A 24,721-nucleotide genomic window follows, 5' to 3' on the forward strand; every position below is an offset into this window, starting at 1 on the left:
GGTTTGCATGTTATAGTACCTATCCTAGTGCCTTTTAGATACCTATGTTAGATCTCTTGCGCTGCGTTTAGAATAAAAGTTGGTTAGGTTATGTTACACTGACCGTCTGTAAAGCCTTACATAGACCTGCTGCTCCTTAGTAAAGCTAGATGTAGCCTCAGTAAAATTTCAGCAGAAGTATTCGTCATACAGAACGTCAAAGCTTTTTGTAAACCTTAAGATATTATATTTAATTTTGATACTTCAACTAGCCCCTTGAACTGCGAAGACTCTAGATATCTAGATTATGCTGGACAGAACCATAGGAGCTGTTTGAACGTCTCTCTCATGCCTACTTCTTCCAGTTTCTGCATTTATCGTCGTTATTTATATGATCCGGCTCACTTGTGATCGCATCAGGTTCTTATCTGTCAAGAGGTCAACAACCGGCCGGCAGTCGCTTCAAGACCGTATGAGATAAAGGCATATGAGTTTTCTTGAGTGACTTTGCGTATGCTTTTGGAGATACTGCATGTGCTTAAAGCATTGCATTCGGCACTGATACGTCCATCAACCCTTTTGAAAATTTCCTGTATGGCAGCCAGACGGATATCACTTTTGGTAAACTCTTTAGCTTTTTCGTTTCCTGGAATTTCTTTGTGACCTGGGACCCAGCATATATGCAGCCGCTACATTCACTGCCTCCCTGCTTCCAAGGATATTCTCTGACGAAATGCGATGTGAGATTTTTGCCTTAATTGCCGCATAACTATCGACGAATATATTTACCCTTTTTAGGTTGTTTCTTGCGTTGTTAGCTATCTCAGCCGCTTTTCTGATCGTCTTTACGATTAGGGCAGTATTCTGGAATCTTGAAGCGTCGCCTGATACCTAACTCCGAGCAAAAGATTCCGGCTCTCATTCCATTAGCCATTTTTGATCCCTCTGCGTAAATATGTAGCAATTTCTTCAAACATCTTCGGGAAGGAATATGATTCAAGTCTTAAGATCTGGTCTGAAAATATAGAAGAATAATTGCTAATTTTTAAGCAAACTCTTGAGCACTTCTTAAATGAGCCATTTCTACCGAAATTTCATTAACCTCTGACAACTCTGTCGAGAGAAAAGTATTTGTTTTAAAGCTGCCTGGAGTCTATAGTTAAAATCAGAGCTTATAAAAAATTATGATATCCAATGCATTAATCCAAAAACCGATGGAACGAGCTAAGTGTCTGGGCTATCTGGCAGGATGGAGCTGAAAGATCGAGAAGACTGCAGGAAATGTCTACAGCAAGGCACCAGGGAAACAATGGAGCATCTCTTTTACACTTGTTTGGCATTCGCAAGACCAAGCTGTAAGCATCTATGGTCCCAACGATATGATACACTGGAGGTGGTATCGATTTTGAGGCCTAAAGCATGGCTACTACTCATGAACCGAACAACTGAACTCCATCGGATATCGCAAAGAGTCAAAACTGGTCTATGCGTGGCTTATTGGTCTACCAGATTAACCTAACCTAACCTCATGCATTATAAAAAATATTCAACTTCAGCATTCTGTACTCAGAAGTTCTCGGATTCCCATGTAAAACACATAAATGAACACAAACTTATAGGCGAATGTCAAACAAAATAAAATAAAATAATTTCTTTTAACTTAAAAAAAATAAACAATTTGTTGTTTTACTGCTGTTAATTGTTATGTTTCGTCTGATTGTAAACTATCGAAAAGCATGTTGAGAACTGATTCTTAAGCTTAAAACATATTAATTATGCTTAACTAAAGTCTTTGACGCTCTTTAATAGCGGATTCAAATATTTATTCTTCTTTCAATTGCAGAGCTCCTTCTACGACTATGTGGAACCGTTGCCCGTGTATCAGAACGAAAAGATCGGCACCCTCAAGGAGGGCATCAGCTTCACAGTGACGGGCAGCATTTTGCTCAACTGCGAGCGGTAAGTGCTTTACACAAGTTCTACAACCATCAGACAACTTACATTCATACACCCATGTGCCTTTACAGATTCTCCATAAATTTCGTCATTGAGAACCCAACACGTGACGTCGCGCTGCACATCAATCCACGGCTGCCACAAAACTACATCGTGCGCAACACGAAAGTGAAAGGCGTCTGGGGCAAGGAAGAGGTCTCATCAGCACTGCCATTCTCACTGCATCGCGGCAGCAAATTCGCCATACAGATCTTCATCACCGATAGCGATTATCTGATCTCGGTGAATGGCGTACACTTCGCCAAGTATGCGCATCGCTTGCCCTACACAACGGTCTCGACGATAGAGGTGAAGGGCGACGTCGAGGACGTGAGCATGGAGCGCGACGAGGTGGAATGCTACCCGGAGCACATACCCGGCTTTAACCCCAAAGAGATACGCACAGCGCTGGACGTTTTCGATGAACAGCCCAATGGCGATAAGACGGCGCTTATGCCGTACGACGAGGTGGACAGCTCGAATTTGGATTGGGCACCGCTGGGCATAAAGAGTTCGATTGCCTTAATGAAGAATATCGCTTGTGGCATACCACTGCCTTACTATGGTCTGCTGCCGCCGGACTCGCTGAAAGTGGGACGTTGCCTGCAGATTGTGGGGCGTGTGAAATTGCTGCCGCAGTCGTTCTACATCAACCTACAGAAGGGACAACACTATTGGCCACATCCGATCATCGCATTTCACTTCAATCCGCGCTTCTCGAAACAGAGCGGCGCCATAGGCAAGGCGATTGTGTGTCGAAATGCTTGGTATAATGGCGCTTGGGCGGATGAGGAACGCTCCGAATTGGACACGGACTTTCGGCCGGGCAAAACCTTCCGCTTGGCTATCGTGTGCGCGGAGAATGCATTCGAAGTGTACTTGAATGAGAAGCTCATCACCGACTTCAGATATCGCATCAAGCCGGATGTGGTGGACACGGTGTACATACAGGGTGATATTAAATTGCGCAGTGTGGTGCTGCTCACCAACCTGTCGCCGAAGGGCACGAGACGCATTTACACAAATCCGCTATTCAGATATTAGTGATGCATGGAAGGTTGAGTATGGAGAAGGGTACTAAAGTGAAAGTGGCTGAGCTTGATGTGGTTGAGTTTGATTATAAGCAAAAACTAGACCTCTGAGTTCCGCAACGCCGTGCGGTTTGCGGTAACTCATAGCCCCTGAGAATCAAAATGAAAAAGTTGTAGAGCTTTGGTCGTCGGATCAGAACCGAAGAAGCCATATTTAATATGGCTGTGCGAATAAATTTTTTTTAAGTTTAAGTTTTGTTTTTTTGGGTTTTCAATAGTATATTTGTATATCGTCGCTGTAAAGTTATTTTTACTATTGGTTAGTAGTTTAGTTAACAGACTACCCGAAACAACTACCCGAAATCAAAGATTAGTATATAATATATTGTATAAAATAATAAAACTTGCTTAAGACACAAATTGTTGCAAATTTTTTCCAAGCATTTTCGTGTTTAATGTTACTGTTATGTCCTTAAAACCAAATGCAAATCTCTAATAAAAGACATTAACCATATTTTTCTAAAATATTCTCAAATCTAACTCATGTCAAAATTAATTTTCCATGACAATAATTAACTTAGTCAATGTATTAGTCGAATGGCCAGTCAACGAAGGCGTCGGTTAGTATAGCGCTTACATACATACATATGTACATCAATATGTACGTATACAAATTCTTTAATGTATTTTCGAAATTTCGTGCTCCTAACTTAAAGTTACCTTAATGGATTTGTGATGTTTTACTATAATCGAAATCTAAAATAAGAAAAAAGAATAAATTTTAAAAATTACAAACCGATTGAAAACTTTATATACTCCATATATATATCTGTTGTATTTCTAATTGTTAGTCTTCACTAATTATGCTATGTACCAATTTATATAATATACACTATGTACTAATAAATAAACTGCATTTGCTTGAGATGCGCTGAAATATGGAAAATTATTAAAATTAATATTGATTTTTTTTTCTAAAAATTTGTTGTATAGTTTAATGCTTTAAATGAGGAAAATAAACAAAAAATACTTGAAAAAATTTTAAAAGAAAGAATATTGTTTATTGTATTTAAGTATTTTATATACACATACTTATGGCGCACAGTGTACCATTAACTTTTATTCCACGTCATTAAATAATCAGACATTTTATAACACACTGTTGAATTAATTTATGAAAATAACGGAAATGGCAACAGAGTGTACAAACTGAGCCAAAAATGTAAGGGTTTGTATATCTGCTAAGTGAAGTTTAGAACCAAAACATGTAATGATTTGTGTCTCTGCTAAGCAAAACATAAATAGCTTAGAGTTGCCACTATTTCATTCAATCACACTCAGGCTAGCAGCGCACAAACAAAGAAACGTGTTGTCCCTCTAGGACACTTTGGCTTCCTACGAAGACAGTTATGATGCCTAGAATACTGTGGAAGTACGATAACGTTGGAATTACCTGTTTTTAGAATTCAGTCTGGTTTTTTCATATATTTATTTTTGATGTTTATACTAGACAAATCTTTTATGAACTTAAACTGAATCATAATATATCAATCACTCTTGCCAACAGGTACTCTTTTGGACTGAGTCCTCTCTCGACGAACAAACATCAAACTCTACAAGTCCCACATCATTCCTGTCCTGCAATATAGTGCGGAGGCATGGACAATAACATCATCTGATGAGCCGGCTGCAGAAGTGTCCGAGAGAAAGATTAGGCGATAGAGTTATGGTCCTTTGAGCATTGGCATCGGCGAGTACAACGGTCGATGGATCGGCGACATTGACACAGTTCAGTGAATTAAAAGACAGCGGCTGCGCTGGCTAGGTCATGTTTTCCGGATGGAAAAGAACACTCCAGCTTTGATGGTTTTCGATTCTGTACTCACCGGTGGAAGCAGAGGAAAAGGATGACCAATCCACTCCGTTGCAGAGATCAGGCGAAGATGGACCTGGCTGCACTTCGTATCTCGAATTGGCGCCAAGAAAAAATTGATTCCGTTCCCACGATAGTCGGGTCTACGTAACCGGAACGGACCCGGATTCTTTATATGGTCAAGGACTGTCAACTCGGCAAAGTGAATGTGTCAGACGTCGCTCTGTTTCCGAAATTCATTGTAGCATCACCGATATTTCATCGATTTCGTGTCCAAAATACTAACAGGTGACAATTTATCATACAATCACACAGGATATGTGATTGGTGGATGATGGTACAGAGTTTCCTCACGGATTGTTTCAGGCGCAATAGGAAGATTGGGAGTTGAGTCTATTGAACTCGTTGATAGCTTCAGACTCCAGCAGCGAAGTTTTCGAACGGCTGGCCCGGGAAAGGAGCTGTTTCGACGGGGTCGAACCATAGGGAGAGGAGTGTTAGATGAGTGATGTCTGCTGGGCATGAAAAGTGGTTGTTAGTGTCATGCGGTGGTTTATTGTATGTTGGGGCTTTTTCAAATAGAGGTGCTTGCTATTAAGAAAGTGGATCCAATGGCTCTATATTCACCACTTTCAGTGAAGACAGCTGGTTAAAGATTGTGTGACCTCTCCTTCAAAGGTATTGAAATGTCTTCGGTATTTAAGTGATGGTCAGGCATATGAGTAGTTGCAAGTTCCTGAAGATCTGAGGTGAATCAGTCTAAGGATGTTCTTACGTTTAGTGGGACATGGAGGTTTGTTTGATCTTAACTACTGAAGTTTTGATGATTAAAACGGAAGCATCTCATTACTTCTATGTTGACCGACCTCTTCCTGCAAGGCAATTCAAGTAATATGTGACGGTTAGATCTGGTCGAATTGTAACGGATATAGCTTGATCATCGATGTCCATATGTCGATGGGGGCTTGGAAAACTGTTATTGTCATTTCCGCTCAAGGTATTGCATATTAAATTTGGCTTCAAGTTCACTTGTTTGACTTTCAAGCAATTTTGTTAGGAATATTCAAATCTAATCCTCAAATGTCACTATTTTATGACATTAATTTATTTAATAATAAAAATCGATTTTAAATGACTTTCGTGAAACTTAACATTTTGCAATGCCACTGGAAGTTCTATCGACTCTCACATCGCTCGTCTGTCAGTTGTTGATACAATGGGAAATACTTACACTTCTACGAAACGCTCAATTCTTGAAGTAAAATATTTTTATTTTCTCGTGTAAAATAATTGAAAATTTTTCTAATCTTAGTAGAACGAATTCGATTATATTATAGACGATTTGGAGCCGGTGTACCGAACCCAAGAGCTTGGTATACTCAAAGAGGGTGTTTGCTTTAGAGTTACGGGTCAAATACTGTTAACTTGTGAACGGTAAGGTCGAATCAGTTCTATTATATTGTGCGAAAAGCGTAATAATATTTTCAATCCGCGCAGCTTCTTCATCAATTTTCTTGTGGATAATGCTGCGGGCGACGTGGCGTTACACCTTAATGCGCGTCTGCCGCAGAATTATATCGTGCGCAACAGTCGTGTCAACAAGCGGTGGCAAGTTGAGCAGAACACCTCCGCGATACCATTCACACTGCGACGTGGCACCAGATTCCTCATGCAGTTTCTCATCACCGAAACCGCCTTTCTCATAGCCGTGAACGGTTTTCATTTCACCACCTACGTGCATTGCATACCATATCACCTGATTAGCTCTGTGGTGGTGATAGGTGAGGTCACCGATGTCTTAGTGACGCATAAAGAGGTCGCCACCTATCCCGATCGCATCGATACAATACGACCTGTGCAGGTAACAGTCAGAAGTAGCCTCGCCTCAACTCGTTCGTCTAGATCCGGATACGCTCAGCTGACCAGAAGAGATTCCGGTTGGCGTTTCAGCTTGGTATTGAGAGCCTTGCATTGGCAGGCTGAAATTACGGCACCCTACGTAGGCAGTTTACCGCGGAATATGATGAAGCCGGGTCGTCTGCTCAAGATCGAGGGACGCGTCAAATTGTTGCCAATGTCCTTTTATATAAACTTACAAAAAGGCGTTTATTTTTGGCCACATCCGATCATCGCTTTCCATTTGGCTTCGTGCTTTTTCAAAAAACGCGAAAACATATCGAAAGCGCAAATTGTGCGCTGCGCTTGGTACGATGGCGAATGGTCACCAGAAGAATGCTCGGATATAGATACGGAATTTCTGCCGGGCAAAACATTTCGCTTGGCCATTGTGTGCATGGAAAACGCTTACGAGGTGTATTTGAATGGCAAATTTCTGCTCGAATTCAGGTATCACATGCGACCGGAGGTGGTGGATACGGTGTACATATGTGGTGATGTCAAGCTCAGTTGGGTGTCACTGCATAGCAATGTTGAAGATGATGGCACCACGCTACAGTACTTTACCAACCAACTTGTCAAATCACGCTCTACGTACACCATTCAGCCCCGTCGTAATACTTACCGACCCACTTTTGATCCATCGGCCTTTCAATAGTTATACTCACGTAAGCTTTTTGTGTACGAACTTAATGGAGGTGTGTTTAAATATAAATGTTATGCGAATAGTTTAATGCTATGGATTTTTGGGTTTTAAATCCAACATTATTTAATCATATTTGGATGAAAAATATGCCATTCGTGTTCTGGGATTGTCGAATACTTTTTCAGTCTGAAATTCCGCCAATATTTTTCTTTTCCTTAAACAATTTTTGTTGAGATCTTTCATTCTAAGGTCGGTCGGTAATTTTTTATTTTTGAGTTTGTAAAAGAAAAGTCAGATAACTCATTCGTTGGTTACCTACCACGATCTCACTTCTCTAGGATCGCAGCGCAGATATCTGTCTATGCCCTTTAAAAGTCTTCTTTCTTGGGTGCTTGGCTGACCGAACTTATAGATCACATAAAACTAGGGAGTACATAAGATGAAGCAAGTTCAAGAAGAAGGTCTGAACTGATAAGTCAACAAATAAAATTTTAACCGTTGAGTTAAACAGTAAAAAATAGGTTCATAGCTTTACAACTGATGGAGTAAAATTTGGAAATAATTCTCATAATAATTTCATTTAATTCTTCAATATTCAATTTGGCAAAATAAGTCACTATAACTTCTAGTCAAATTCCCATGAGTTACTTTTCCCCTTTTTCCCAAGACCGAAACTCGAAAGCACTACAATATTGAAGTCAAAGTTGCTGCAGTCCTCTCAGGCGAAAGTGGCGTTGCGCTGAGCTGCTCACATAATTCGAAAGTGTCTTATTAAATAAAGCAGATAACGGAATTGCTACTACTCGTACAAACATTGGGTAATCAAGTTAATTTGCGACGTCAATAAATAGACTTGAAATCAATAGCCACACTACAATTGGCAGCGTCTGCAGATCTTCATGAAAACTTGTCGTCGAATCATTGAAATTGGAAAATTCACACTCGACACGATGGGTAGATTGGCGCAGAGCGTCGTCTTAATCATTGCGTTTGCCACCAGATGCACTTGACAGCCACTGCATGTAGACGCCCCCTCACTTCGCGCAAACGAGATAAGCTAAGAGCCGAGCGCAGTTAAAGTGATAAGGAAATTATTGGGACCACTTGTTCATTTCAATGGCATTACATGTGTTCATATGTACATACTTCTGACTAGATAAGCATGAGTGGCGAAGCGGCACATTTTCACACAAGCACACATATACACACACACACTAGTGCGTACATGTTTATTGACATATCGCTCAAATGATATTCAACACTGCTGTTCTGCTGCTCACATCGCGGAGTTGCTGGAGCAACTTGCCACATTCACAACAGCAGCAGTGGGGCTGACGTGAGGCATATGTCTGTCTAATGCACATTTCTACAAATGCACAGTCTAATGTATGTATATGTGTGCGTTTCCTAAGTGACTGTGTCATCACTACTGAAACTCCAATTGTTTCTCTTCGGGGAATAATTGTGGCATATACTATATATCCTAATGGACACCGTTCCTCAATCATTTTTGTATAATATGTGCGAGTGTATGTGCGTGTGTGTGGGTGTTATTGTTGCTGTCACTCCGCTTATCGCAAACATTTGCATAAACGTTTAACGCATCGTTAAAGTGATCGGCTATTAAATCGAAAGGGGCGTACCGCAAAATGGCTGGAGTGAGTGGAAGATATTGATTTCGAAAGTCAATTTCCCATGCTCCGAGCCAATAAATGAAAGCGTCTGCTTTTAACAATTTCTTGGGTATACTCGTACTGCAATTTTTTTGAGTTCAAAGAAGAAATGGTTTTTAAAATAAAGTTCAATGTATTGGGTAGTCGAAAAGTCTTTTCGTATAAGCTTTCTTTAGCTTAAAGTTTACATAATTTTTAAAGTTTCGAGAACTTTATTTGAAGCTTAAAGCTCACAGCGGTTTCGAAGCGTTTGAGATCCCTTTTTGAAGCTTAAATCTAACATCGGCTGTGAAGCTTTTGAGATCAGTTTTTGAAGCTTAAAGCTCACAGCGGTTTCGAAGCTTTTGAGGTCATATTTTGAAGCTTGAAGATGACTTCGGTTTCGGTGATCGCACTTGAGATCATTTTTTGAAGCTTAAAGCTGTTTTCGGTTCCGAAGCTCCTAAGATCATCATTTGAAGCTTAAATACTACATCTGTTTCAAAGCTTTTGCGATCTCCATTTGAAGCTTAAAGTTTTCATCAATTTCAAAGTTCTTGAGATCTCCAAACATCTGACTTAAAGCTCTCGAGATCATCAGTTGTAGCTTAAAGCTTTCTTTGATTTCAAAGCTCATGAAATCACTATATCAGTATCAATATTCTCTGCCAGCTTATAATAACCTATGTAGTCAACCCCTTTAAGGCAAAAATGAAAATCAGCACGTCTAAACATCCCAAAAGCAAGCGGGGCGTACCCTCATTCTCATTTTCCGAGTGTAAACAACTATTCGTATCTAAATTTTATGACAAGTGTTACTAACGGCATACTAAATGGAGCACAGTGATTTCCACAGATTCTGTTTGCCTAGAAGTCATGCTGGGCTATCGAGCTTGCTGCTGTGCTCCACCACTGTCTACCATATAGATATATGTGCACACATACACATATACATACATACTCACATACTAATATAGATACGTGATATGTTATTATTCACTTTGACTAGTTGTTGATTTTACTCCAGTTATTTGTCCACCAGCGTTGTCGCTTAATTAATGTTGTGTTTGCGCAGAGACGCACATCGATGTCAACGCCTCATTCATTGATTCATTGCCGATGTGATGGTATAATTTACGCCACTTTAACGATCCTCCCCTGAATGGCGGCGACATAGACGCCGACAGATTATGTTTACATTTAACTTGTTCTCCATCCCGCGCACCACCTGCACGGCGCTCCGCAGCAAATGTGTTTGAGCAGCTTCTTTGTTTGTGGCATGCACGCTCTGGCCGCGCTGACTTGCCTCCGATTCGGCAGCAGTGCCACAGCAGCATGACCGGCCCGTTGGTGGCAGGATTAATGCGGCAATCGCTCGTAAATTTGCACGCGAGTGTGCGAACTGTGCCATAAACAATGTTTGCCATCGTTCTAGGCACCCATGCCGGGCGCCCTATTTGTCCAGCATTTGTTGCAACAAATGTGCTAATTGCATGCGGATGTGAATGTGTGTGTGTGTGATGGCGCTGGCTATCAAAACAGCTGCGCCATACGAGCTAGGAAGGAATTCAATTAACTCCAACAATGAAGAAGACAAACAAGGGTCCGCAGGCGAATGCTCTAAATATAATGGAGCGGTGGAGAGCAGGGCAAGTGTGTGCAGCGCAATGAACTCGAGGACATGAGGCGCAGCGGAACGTGTGTAAACTGCCATTTATAGTCTATTTGCTTGCCATTCGCTATTTAACGGCATATATGCGCGCATTAGTTAAGTCGCAGTCGTTGGCCAGTGGCATGATGTCACCACCGGCCGCCTCATCATCCCTGCCTGAAATGTTTGGATGAGGGTGAAGCGCATGTGGCGCTGTGCGATTCGACAACCGGCAGCTCCAAGCATTGTGTCGCCACTCCAATGGACAGAAAAGTGGCACTTGGCGCGGTCCCCTCGCAAGTCAACCATCGAAAAGCTTATGCACGTGCATGGCCTCTTCAGTGGCTTGGCGTATGCGACATTTACCGTCTTCAAGTGGAGGATTTTGTGCTCGCACTGAAGAGTTACTCCAGTCACATAAGTGTTTTGCCGCTTTGGCATACTCTTCGCTGTACAGAGGCATTCTAGATTATCAGCGCTTATCTAGCAAGCAATGCAGTTCAATTGGAAGTACCTCGAGTCATTATATTTACCCAGTAGTTAAGCAAAACGCAAAAAGCTATATATTTCTTATAAGTGTTCCTATACAAATACAATAACTATATATGATATATTTGTAGATCTTAACAATTATTTTTATCGCTTATCAACTTCAAGCGGTGAGCTTAAAAAGTCTTAGTGTAAGCTTATAAAAGCGCTGAACAATATTAGATTAACACAACCTCTAAGTCTAATAGGCAACTACTTAAGGTTGGTGAGATCACAGATTTTGAAAGTGTGGAAGGTCTGGTAGACATGATTCTAAGTGACAATACTGAAGAAAGGTCCAGAAAGTTCCAGGTTTTTTAAACGAAATTGGATATAAATTTGATCAAATATTCACGGGATCATCCAAAAAATCATCATCCAGGTGAACATTTCACCACACTGTATGGCCCGGTGACACTGACGATCCTAGCAAGGCGGGCATGATCGGTGGCACTCTTAAGTGGTACCCGAAGCACCTTCGGGACAGAATATCGCCAGAGGCAGCAGACAAGCTCTCTATAAGCAGGAGCAGAGGCAGCAACCTTTCTACCGCTAATAAGAGACGCGCAAGAGCTGACTCTATGCCCCTTACTAAACGCGGGAATCAGACGCGCCGCCTGGTTAATGCAACCCCGTCGGAGGGCGAGGTAGCAAAAGGGCTGCACCTCTAGATACAACCAAACAAACCGCGTAGTGAAAAAGCGTGCAGATAACGCCTCAAGAATCTGGGTTCTAAAAGGCTAAAGGGAAAACAGCCATAGGCAATCGGAGGACAACGCTCCACTCTAAGTACCCCTCTGGTGGTGGCGGGTCAGCGCATATATTCGGATGTCTTTAAGGCATACGAATGGCGGTATTGCCCCGCAACTACTCGACGGAGGTTTCGGAGCTTACTGCGTTGCAGCATAACATCATGGACGAGATATACAGGTAGTTTGCATATATCGGTTCATTCCAAAGAAATTATTTTAGATCAGGTCTGCCGCAGATCGATATATGCAAACTACCTGTATATCTCTGCCGTCTGCTCCTAGTTGGCAATAAGGACGAAAACACGGTCACATGGAAAGCGAAAATCGCTCTAAAACTGGAAGGAACTGAATGTCCAGTCCTCAGTCGACATCAACACAGTCGAGGAAGTTGGTTAGGATGTTTTCCGAACATTTTTCAAGCGAAACACTGAAATCAGTCTCAGCTTATAAAGTCAAATCGCTGCTAGTAAAGTAGTATATAGGAAGGCTGAACCACCTATCAAATTGTAAGCATGTAAACCTGATGCCGGGACATAAAGAAATAGCCGGAAACGAGCTGGCCAACGAACTAGACTGCCCTACGGTAGCTTCCAGAATGATGTGGCTAGAACCATGCATTACGGTGCGGTCCCACACCATAAATGAGTTGCTCGGGAGGGAGGAGAGAGTGGAGCGAGAACGGCACTGGCAGAAGGGAACAGGAATGCGCCAAATTTTAGAGATATGATCAAACTCCCCCGAAACCAACTCTGTTTCCTTGTCACGCTCCATTCTGGACTCTGCAGTCTCAAGAAACACTAGTGCAACATGTCCATGGCATCCTGTGCAAACTGCCGGTTTTGCGATATGAATCCGGAAACTCCAGAATACTTGATTCTAGATTGGCCAGCAATGTATAAGCAGGATCAAGGCTCTTGGATCCATCTACGTGGACAGGAATCACATCACCTCCATCGCGCCCTTGGGACCATATGTCATATAAAGGAGAGGACACAATAGACCATAGGTAGAAGTGCAAAACCTTAATTAATTTCTATATATGTATCTATCTTCAAGGTTTTAGTAGAGGTATACTTCGTCACCTCCAACTCCAACATCAGCAAATAACTAACCCGTGCATTCTTTAGCAAATTGATCTTAATTGCTCGTTGAAATTCTCAAAATGCCTTCATCCTAGAGAAACTCTTTCCGGGTGTCGATATTTAGTATTTTCGGGTTTGGGTAACTATGATATTCGATATTTTTGTTTTAGAACTATTGACGGCTGAATAGTATGATATACAAGTATCTCAAGACTAAAATCTGGCCTTTTAACGGAAAGCTATAATGTATGAACCTCATATTTCAAATTTTTTTTGCGAAAAGGGATTACAGCTGCTTTGCGGTCTATAATTAGGAATATGAATACTTGAGGTCCTTTCCTAAAAGGGAGCTACCGGTATCGACAGTTGCATCTTGTAGCCAATGTGTAAAGCGGCATGAACGCATTAAACCTTCAGTTGGTGGACGCTGCAGCCTCTTGACGCAGATATTGAGTGCTAGAACTCGGGAAAAGGCAATTAGAATGATGATAATGTGACTTTTACTGACTTTGACTTTTCACGTGTCGCATTGTGTTCGAGCGGCACTTTTTGTTTCTGAATGCGTTTTTATGACGGGCGTGATCCCAAAACGATTGTCGCTGCCTTTGAGTCGGTCCAGTACAGTCAGGCGCGTGTACAGTTAATGGAAGCTGCCACTACCGTTTCATGGCTGCGCAAACAGGCTTGTTCGTGTGCTAAAGTGTGAATTGCCAGGACGCGCGTCAAAAGTAAGCTAGGGCTATTGTCTCTGGTATTTTGCAAGAAGTCGCGTCATTTCTTTTTAATGACTTTGAGAGTAGCTTTTCAATTTGTTTGTGTTGAAATTTTCTCATATTTCCATTATTGCATTTCAGTTTATTTTTCTCATTATATTTTTTTTGTTCAACAAGTATCCCTGACTTTGCTGCATTCACGCACTTTTCGATTTCGACATAAAACATTCGGAAACTGAGCGACGTGTCCTTGTTCCAAGTGTATATGCTTGGTCCGGTGCGATGTGCTCTATAGTCGCGAGCGCGCTCCCAATGTACTTCGCGGAAGCCAATTGTAGGCACATTTGAATGCAGTTTGGTAGCGCGCCGTACTCGCTTTACTGCTGCCACGGCAGCTACAGCCATTTACGATCATTTAATGGCATTTATGAAATTCAGCGCTCAAAGCAGAAGTTTTTGAAAACCGTTTTTTGCATTGTTATGCACAATTGCCCGTAATGCTCTGTATAATGCAATTGCCAGTGCCGCAGCGAGCGCATACCTACTGCACTAATGTCCTCGCAATTGTGTGTTGCGCGCCTTTGGCGGAGGACGGTGTGTGATTGTCACGCCGTAAATTGGAAGCCTTCGATTTGTTTTGCTTTTTATTTCGCTGACACAAAGTCAGAATGTCATTTCACGCGTTCGAGTGCGCTGCCACTGCCGCGTCGCTGACCTGCACCCAGCGCTGATGAGCCGATGAGCTGATCAGCAGGCTGCCGCGACCGTTCGCTTTGGCCTACAATCAGCGTGCAATTATTGGACCTTCTGTATTTTCAAATTTCCATCATTAATAACGCAGGCGGTGGTGCGAGCAGCGGCCAGCGCGTCCTTTACGCTTCCAATGTGTTGCTGCCGTTACAAGTATTTACCTCTAGTTTGCAGGAATTGGAAGTGTGACTGATGCGTAGCATTGAGGCGCGCTGATGCGTCTTGGCCAAACATGTTGATGCGCATCGTAAGCAGTGGCTGTTGTTGTTGGTGTTTACGCTGGACCTGCTGCTGGTTCGTTAATGTGGCCATTAGCGCACGATGGCAGCGAACGCGTGAATGTCTTGTTGTCCCCACACTATTGTCCTGGCCGTCCTGCTTCGGAACGCATTCGCAATCGGAATTTTCGGAATGCACCGCAGGTACTGTTGCTCGGCGTTCTTCAGCGGCTGAAGTGCGCGCAGCGTGTTCGCGCGGAATGTGCGGGCATTAGCAGACGCAGTGGGTGTCGCTATGAGTATAAAGATGCTTCATAATTATGCCTGCTGGCCTGGTAATGGCTGGGCTTGTCCGATCGCTTGGTCGACTTACTTGCAACGCGTTTGGCAATGGGGCGCGCAAAGTGAATGCCGCGCGCTGCGTAGGTTCGCCGAATTTGTGGGCTCGCTGCCGTGCTCCAGTACGTCTGTGTGAGTGTGTGCTGCCTGGTTTGGTCGGCGGTTCGCGTTCACGTTCGGTGTGCTTGGGCGCCCAGCTGCGTTTGTCAACGCAGATGCTAATCACGGCATTAGTCTCCAGCGGGCGTGTAGCGCTAAATCTTGTTTTGCCAACAAATGACATTACCAACACAAGTGCGAATGCTCGCAAAAACACACCTATGCGGTATTGGTGTGTGTATGTGTGAAGAGATCGCAAATTTTTCGCATTGGTTTTAGTGTGTGTGCGGACGCTGTGGACTCCCTTCGTTCTGAGATTATGTTCTTGGCCACTTTTAACTGTAATTGCACAGTTAGTTACGCTCGAATGAGCGAACCTTCAATAACGGTTAGTATTTGGTGGAATTAGAACCAAACAAAATTTTCACCTTTAACGGTGTTTTGCAGCGTGACAACTTAATTGCCAATTCTATTAGCAGGAACCTTGAAAATGCCGTTAGTGTAAGAAGATTTTAATGGTATTTAATTGAGATATTTGCCAATTATCGACAATTAAGCCAATTAAGTATGTATGTATTATAGTGTAGTGTTGTTGGTTTCTTCGCAAAGACGCAAGCTAGATGTTTAAAAAGGTGAATAGAGTTTAGTGTTCTAGTACTGCAACAGCCAATCACTCGAAATTTTGGCTTCTTGGATGTCATTTCTGTAATATTGAGGTCTCCTTCGATAGTCAAGGATTGACGGATGGGAAGGATTTGATATGCGTTTAGTGGTATGGGCAGGGAACAATCCACTATGAGCTGTTCACCAAACTCGACCAAACTCTTAATTCGGTCTGTGCTGTCAACAAAGGGACTATCTCAAAGAAGCAATCACCCAGAAGCTGCTAGCTTTAGCCAATATGAATAGAATTAAGATCCATCAGAGCAAAGTCAGGCAACGCACATCGATGAAGGGCAATTTTGGAAAATTGTGTCTGATAACATATATCAGTATTTTACTACAAATAAGAAGGACCAAACCAAATCCAAATGAAATTTGTATCTAAGCATATAATTTGAACTAAATGACAACAGAGAGATGGGGTTGGGTGGATTGCCGGCCGAGCTTTTCAAATACGGCGGCAAAGATCGGATAGGGAGCGTGCAGCAGTTTCTTTGTAGAATATGGTCGGACGAAAGCATGCCCAAAGATTGGAATTTAGGTATACTCTGCCCAATCCACAAAAGGGGAGACCGCACTATCTGCGCCAATTACCGTGGCATAAGCCTCATCCACATCGCATATAAGGTTCTATTAAGCATACTGTGTAAAAGATTAAAATCCACCGTCAACAAACTGATTGGACCTTATCAGATATTCACTTTGCGCCAAATCCTAGAAAAGACCAGTGAAAAGAGGATCGATACACACCTTTATGCCGCGATGACTGGGTTTGGTATCCCCGAAAAACTAATACGGCTTTGTAAACTGACATTGAGCAATACCAAAAGCTTCGTCAAGATCGAGAAGAACCTCTCCGAGCCATTCGATACCAAGCGAGGTTTCAGACAAGCCGACACCCTTTCGTGTGACTTCTTCTATCTACTCCTGGAGAAGATAATTCGAACTGCAGAACTTAATTGAGCAGGTAGAATCTTCTATAAGAGTGTATAGCTTTTGACGTACGACGATGATATTGACATCATTGGCCTCAACATCCGCGTCGTTAGTTCTGCTTTCTTCAGACTGAATAGGGAAGCGAAGCAAATGGGTCTGGTAGTGAACGGGGGCAAGACGAAACATCTTCTGTCATCAAACAAACAGTCGTCGCACTCGCTACTGGGCCCCCTTCACTGTTGGCAGTCGTAACTTTGAAATCGTAGATAATTGCGTCTGTTTGGAAGCAGCATCAACAGCCTTGAAATCCAATGCAGAATTACTCTGTATATGCTACTTACTCTCCAGTAGATGATATTTTGGACTGAGTAGGCAATTAAAAAGTAAAGCTCTCTCGTCGAACAAAAATCAAACTCTACTAGTCTCTCATCATTCCGGACCTGCTATATGGTGCGGAGGCATAGATGAAGACATCATCTGATGAGTCGGGCTTAGAAGTTTTCGAGAGAAAAATTTCTGCGGAGATTTTATGGTGTTTTGGCGAGTATGGCAATCGTTGGAACGATGAGCTGTAGAAGATATACGGTGACATCGACATAGTTCAGCGAATTAAGAGACAGCGGCTGCGTGCTAGCACATGTTGTTCACTCCAGTACCCACCGGAAACAGATGAAGAAGAAGATATCCAATCCGTTGGAGAAATCGGGTGGAGAAAGACCTGGGTGCACTTGGTATCTCAAATTGGCACCATTTATGTATGAGACTAGTGTATTTCAGACCTATACCTGAAAATATAGATGTAGTGGTCTAGAGATTGAGTACTGCTATAGGTTATTGGTTATACCCAAGCTGGAATACTCTTGATTCCGAAGTTCAGTTTATATAGCACCTATATGCTAAAATAGACCGATCTGATCAATTTCTCTGGAGATCGCATTGTTGAGAAGATGCCTTGTCAAATGAAAAATTTTCCATGCAAGAACTTTTTTTCGATCGTTCAGTTTACAAGGTAGATATATGCTATGATTGATGATTAATATCTCAAAAAGTGACATATATACAGACGTACAGGCTCAATCTACTCATCAATCAATTATGTCTGTACTTTGGGTGATACAAACTTCGTATCAAACTTAATATACTCTTTATAAGGTATAATAATATATTCAATATAGAAGTGTGCATAAAGGCGGTTCCTAATAACACGCCTCCAATGTTTTGAATTAAATTCTAATTACACCGACAAGGTTCTCGTTGGAAATTAGCCTCTTTGACTTCATTGACTCCATTTTTACTTCAAGACAACTAAAAAATACTCAAGAGTCAGCGAAGCATTCACTCATTTTTCATAGAAAAATCACATTTTCCGTTTATTGGCTGTCATCACGAGACAATTAAATAAATGCAGAATGTAAATATTTAAAACCAAATAAACGGAACGTAATACACATTAAAAGACTCTTCACTTTATTGCATGCACTTTTTTAGTTCGAAGAAAAGGGCTCGCCTTGAGTCTTCATGCAATAAAACGCGCCCGAATTGCAGCGTCAAATCAGAGTGGAGCATTGTGCAACACTCGCGCCAGCCCCTTCGTGTTGGGTCGGTACCACAATGTCTGCGCGTCTGTCAACACATGTGCGCCGCGCGGCAATTATGTGGCGCAAGACGCAAGTGTGTGTGTGTACACTAGTGCGCCGTTATGCGCCGATAAGTCTCTGCCGCTGACACCGAAGCAGCCGACTTGGCTGCCAGAGACTCCAACAACGTCAATGGCTGCTGGCTGTTGTTGCTGCAATTAGTGCGCGCCTCAAATGTAAACAAATGATTGCGACACCCGTACACACACACACATACGCACGCATGCAACGGACACTCAAGTAGCCAATTCAAAGAAACCAGAAGTAATAAATGTAGCAGAGTGCAGCAAAGGATTTCGGCTCGACTTACACAGTGCGCATTACAACACCACAATGTCGGCAACAGAACACCGCGCCACTTCACTGCACTTCACTTGAATATGCGCGTCACTTCATGGCCACTTGGCGGCCGTGTGATGCGTTCATAGCAAAACATTTACGTAATTTATGGCAGCGCCTCCCAGTAAACATAACCAACACAAGATTTAGCATGAAATTGGAGAGCGGCCCATACGCGCCACAAGCGCTCCGCTTACGAGGACATTCCTGCGCGCATGCGGGTGTGTGTGTGTTGTTTGGGCTCTGCGCAAAGCGCTGTTGTGGAAGGACATGCGCATATGTAGGCCTCGCTACAACGGCACTCCAATTTCCGAAAGTATCCACTTGACACTCGGGCGCTTGCGCAACTGGCGTTGAATGATGCCCAGCGCTGGTGTTTTTTTTATTTGAAGACTAAAAAATAAATTCACTTTCGTTTGAATTTTTGCTTGCGCTGCAGTTTTGTTGGTTTGTGTTTTATGTTACAGTTGTGTCCTGCAGCCTGCGGGAAGCCAGCGCGCTCATTAGGAACCCATTCGAAAATTGTGGGCCGCATGTGTTTGTGGTGATAAATCAGAAATGTTATGGGAGCTATGTCATGCGCACTCATACACATATTATATAAGTATGTATGTTTGTATGTGGTCGTGTTGTGGCACACATTTTCACACTTTTCTGGCAGCAAAGTGTCTGCCGTTGAAATTCGAAGACACAATGGCGAGCGCAGTCTGATACATAACTACAAGCGTTTGAGCATATGCACTTATTTAGGTGGTTATAAACATATGTACATACATATTTATGTACAAGTATATGCGCCTTGGTGTAAGCGCGCGTACGCGCTGGCAATTTCTCCGAATTATGGGCATAATTAATGACGCGTTGACTCACATGGTGAGTTGATTAGACGCACCGAAGACAGCTCGAGGGCAAAAGCGGGTCCAAAGGTGCACCGGCAAAGACAGGGTGCTAAGGCGGACGCTGCCACTACATGCGGCATGTGCAGCGGCATGTGAAACTATAAACGCTCACTTACAACGGCCGCTTCATGCGTATGTATGTGCGCGTAGTTAATTAATAGTTTATTAATTAAAGTCACACAAGTCGCTGAGTTGCCACATTATGCATGCGCACGCACACATGCATATATACATATGTATATCCATAGCTCATATCTAGATGAGAATCAATTAGTGGTGCGATTTAATGGATTATTATCAAATTCAAAGGTGCTAGCGGTCGGCAACGCTGACAACAACACCTCCAACACCTGAAACACCTCCGACACCTACACACAATTAGTGCGCAGAGGTGCGCAGTCAAAACGCCGGGGGGCAATGTGTTAATCGGCCGAGCGCGCTCACCATGCAGAGCGTGAATAGCAAAAGTCGCAGCCGAAACGCTTTTCAAAAACACATTTTTTACCGACTAATTGAAAATGTATGAACACAAAAACTAATAGACATTGTAACAGAGCCGGAGAAACAAAGCCACTCAACGGCGGCTTGAATGTTGAAAGCGGCGCGAACACAATGCGTTCGAATCGCAAAAAGCGTAAATCGCTTAAATAAATGAATTGTAGCCACATGCGTTGTAAGCGCGCGTTGAAATATGTATGTATGTGCGTGTGTGGGTGTGCGACTCCGTTGATTTTGTATTAATTTCAAGCGGTTTGCGCTCGACTATGTTTTGATTGACCGCAGCGGCGAATAGCTTGCGCAGAGTATGATTTTATAAATATATATATAAATAAATATATTTATATGTGTTTGTAGTACCATCAGCCAACCGCGCAACCATCAATTTGCCCTCATTGAACGCATTAAAAACATTTGCCACCCAAGTGTGTGCGATCTCGATGCGCGCACGGCTGCACTGCAGCGGTCTGGAGCTCGTCATTTATCAATCGTGATCTATGAATGAAGGTGCGATGCCGCCAAAGCGTTGAAGTTCGCTTCGCGACCATTTGTACTTACATGTGTAAGCGTTTTGTTGCGTTTTGTTTGCCCGCTTGCCGTTTGCGTTGATGTTTTAAGATCACAACAAAAGCGCAACTAATGCTTGGAGGGACTCCCGCGTGTAGCAAGGAATCGTCAGACATATTTCATTCATAACAATGGAAAATATTGAAAATTAAATTGATTTCCACCGATGTTCTATCGATTAGCAGACGAATTGATGAAGTAAGTGGGCAATGATAAATGCCTAAATATTAATTATTCCTGCGTCGAAAAAGGACATGTGGATCTGCGTACCTGTAGGCGCACATACATGCTATGAATGTACATTTGTGTGTATGTATGGGAGTCTATTAATCGTGATTGATTTTGAAAAATATTCAAAGGCAGTGGAAATTTTATGTATTATGCATTATTATGATAGAGTGTATGCCTACTTCTACTTTCATTGTAGTTATAGTATATCGTGGGGTTTAAGTCTTTATGCAAAGCTGATCACAGCAACCTACTTTATAAGGTTCAAGATTGCATATAGATTAATTTTTGTTTTCGGAGGATAAGGAAGATTAAGTAAAGTACTCATTTAATGTTTAATCTGACAAGTTCGCTGGAACATTGAATTCTAATAACGAAACTAATGGTATAGATGTAAGTTACTCAATCCGAAAATGTTGTTTGAGTATCTAGGAGGTCTTTATTGCATTAGTAAGTGAGGTTAAACCAATTGTCGAAATATTTAAGGTGCAGTCTCCTCTCAAGTTCCACATCAGAAACTGTTCAAAACCGATAAAATAGGGAAGTAAGAACAGTAGATAGACAATTTAAAGGTCACTCAAGTCAACCTGAACCTGAGCGAATGGTCCCCTCTTTCATTTTAAACTTCACCTACCATGCCTTAAGCTTCGATTTATGCCGAACAAGTCTATATTGCATATAAAGGGTATTTTTTTGGACATGTGGGTTTCAAGAATAAATAATATATTTTAGTGTTATGGTCAAGAACTCAGCTTTATTATAAGTATAAGTGATCGCCGTGGATAGCTCGAATAAATTCCAGCCGAGAGGCCAATTTTCAATAAGTTTTTGCAGCAGTTGTGGCAACATGACAGTAATAATCCACCCAGTAATCTCTTCTAAGGCGTCAATCGTCTCGGGCTTATCTGTGCAGACAAGCTACTTCACATAACCGCACAAACACAGTCCAACGGTGTTAAATCTCACGATCTTGGAGGCCACGATACAGCTCCGCGACATGAGAAACGCTCGCCAAAATTTTCGTACAATAAAGTGATTTTTTCGTTGGCCGAATGGCTTGTAGCGACTTCTTGTTGGAACCAAAGACCGTCCACGTCCTTCAATTCAAGCACGAAATATGGCGTTCCCCATTCACTGTAACATTATGGCCGGAGGAATTTTTGAAGAAATATGGATCAATGAGCATATCACAGAGTGCACCAAACCGTGACTTTTTGCTGATATAACGGTGTATAAAATGTTGATTATTATCACTCCAAATGCAAAAATTTTGTTTACTAAGGTAATATTCGACCAAAAGTGCGGTTGAAAAAAACTTTCGTGCCATCTCGTTTTGGGCCCTTTAAACAAACTTGCCATGCTCCTGATGATCGTTTAGCTTCAGTTCTTGCACGAATGGGATTTTGTAACCGCAAACCAAGATCCTTCCGAAAAATCGTACATAAAGTGGATGGGCACATCTCCAATTATTGGCGGCGATGGCGAATGGGCTCCTTCTGACCATCTTCAATATTTTATCCCACAGCAACAATAGCGGTTTCGGTGCGCTCTGTACGGATTCTCTGAGGATGCACATTATTTACTAAAGTAAAAGTGGTGCGTTGGTAATAAATTGGCACGATTTGTTCCGGAGTAAGTAATATTCGTAGACAATTAACCGTAGTGAAGCCAGTAATGTTCTAAGGTGTATTTGTGTGGCGAACGGCGCTCGTAAAAGCTGCACTTGCTAAAAAATCTGAACGTATCTAAAAAGCGACTCTCATCGACATCTCCGATGCACTACGGACTACACCAACAGTAGCACTTAATATCATTTTAAACATAGTACTAGTGAACATTGCCGGAAGGTGTATGTCTGCAAAATGTGCTCTAAGGCTCGGGGAACCTGTGTATACGAAGGGGCTCCAAACAAATACCCGCGAAAAATCACTCTTTCTTCAACTGCCTTCCTGAAAACTTGGACCACTGTGTCGCTGAGATCACTCCTAAGTCGCTGGAAAATAGTGCAATGGGTTTTTCATGGATGGGTTGAGGCTAGAAGAAAATGTTGTATGGGGAGTTTTCTATAAGGAGCCCTCCGTTAATCTGATCTGGAAAGTATGCCCTCACTAGAAATCAAGGTACTTCATCATCAGATTCGCCTGGTTACAGTTCCTGTACTACTGCGATATTATTTTACTCTAGAGTTGAAAGAAATTAGATTTGCTGAACTACTTGCCCTGAGCAAAGTTCATCTTGCCGCCATTGTAAGAGTTCTTCCAGTATACTGCCCAATAGGCATTCATGCGGCAGGGAAAAATGTCTAGTCGAACGCGAGTAGTCAAAGTTGTATGTAGAAAGGTGAGAAGAAAATATCCAGACAGTTTTCTTAATATTTTCCAGCCTTTGCAAGACTGATGCTGAAACATCTCTGGTTTTAACTTCGGCAAATCAAAAGATAAAGCCTTCTGAACAGATTTGTGATTGGCTCAAAGAACTTTGTCGACTTGTAAGTTTCTTATGATCGAGTATATAGAAGTTTTTAGGTACCACAATGGAACGACATGCTAAGAAGTCCAAGTGAGATCCCTCTCAGGATCGACCTCTTAGCTTAATCCAATCAAATGAATGAAATGAAAATTACCCTCGCTACTGAAGCGAAAAGTTAATATAAGGAAACCGTTTTCTATTTTCTAGAAGGAGCTATTTCTGTTTCTGTTCTTCAAAAACGGCTTGAATATTATCGGCTGACATCAAGAACTCAAACAGAAAAAACTATTTTATTAGACGTTTGAAAGAGATTTATGGTATTTGCTTGAAAATTTATATACGAATTTTTATGGAATGTGGAGAAAACAATATAAATTTAATTATATACATACACACATATTTATAAATTATATACCTTAATACATTTAAATCATAAAAATCAAAATAGCATTATGCAATTCCGCCATTTCCTAACGATTTACCTCTGGCTCATTACTTATGTAATAATTTTAAATAATTTAAAGTATTGTCTATATTTAAATTTTACAATCGCCAATAAAATGCTCTTCATTGTATTATAACAAGTAATAATAATTCTTTTTTCGTTTATCTTAAGTGGGAATACCACGCCATTTTCCCCACCATTTTCAGTGCTTTTATGGCCGCTTCAGGGTAATAATGATTATCACTTTTCATGAAGAATTCTATTTTTAAGATTTCTGCGCATTATTGCTACCATAAAGTCTACTTGAAAGTCATGCGATTAAATGGCGAACGAATTATATAATGCCAAAAAGTGCACATCTCGCCAATGCGGCTTTATTTGCACTAGATAAATATACGTACATATGTATGTATGTATATGCGACCTCCCGCCCCACTCATCACACGACCCGCCGCGCTTTTGCGTCACGTCATGATAGCGCTTTTAACGGTATCTTTGCAGTAAATATCGGTAACTTATCAATTGGCAAATCAAATTTTATGTCTACCAGTAAACAAGCGACATTCGCCTTTTGGCGGTTACACTACAACTCACTTTTATATATTTGTCTTTGACGTATTTGTTGTAGACGGCGAAGATCAAAGCGCAACGGCAATTTATCAAAGTCAAAGCCGCTGTTTGCGAACTCATATTTTTATTGTTGTTTACACATGAGTATGCCACAAACGAAAGAGTGCTTATGTGACATATGGAGACACCTGCATGTGTGCGCATGTATATATGTATGTATATATGTGTGTTTGTATATAAGCTGTATATGGGCATGCAAAACTGCG

At 41.8% G+C, this 24,721-nt stretch overlaps 1 protein-coding gene and 1 pseudogene across 1 annotated transcript; both read left to right on the plus strand.

Annotated features, from left to right (window-relative positions):
- Positions 1-1,822: 1,822 nt before the first annotated feature.
- On the plus strand, positions 1,823-3,942 carry LOC105230749 (galectin-4; the record flags this gene model as incomplete). The annotated part of the gene is given in 2 exon segments (XM_049461955.1): positions 1,823-1,938; positions 2,007-3,942. Coding segments are annotated over 2 exon segments (1,128 nt in total), but the record flags the coding sequence as incomplete, so codon positions are not given.
- A 1,960-nt stretch (positions 3,943-5,902) lies between these two features.
- LOC105230814 (galectin-9-like) lies at positions 5,903-7,450 on the plus strand (annotated as a pseudogene).
- Positions 7,451-24,721: the final 17,271 nt, after the last annotated feature.

Source organism: Bactrocera dorsalis, unplaced genomic scaffold, assembly GCF_023373825.1.
Source record: "Bactrocera dorsalis isolate Fly_Bdor unplaced genomic scaffold, ASM2337382v1 BdCtg174, whole genome shotgun sequence".
Lineage (NCBI taxonomy): Eukaryota > Metazoa > Arthropoda > Insecta > Diptera > Tephritidae > Bactrocera > Bactrocera dorsalis.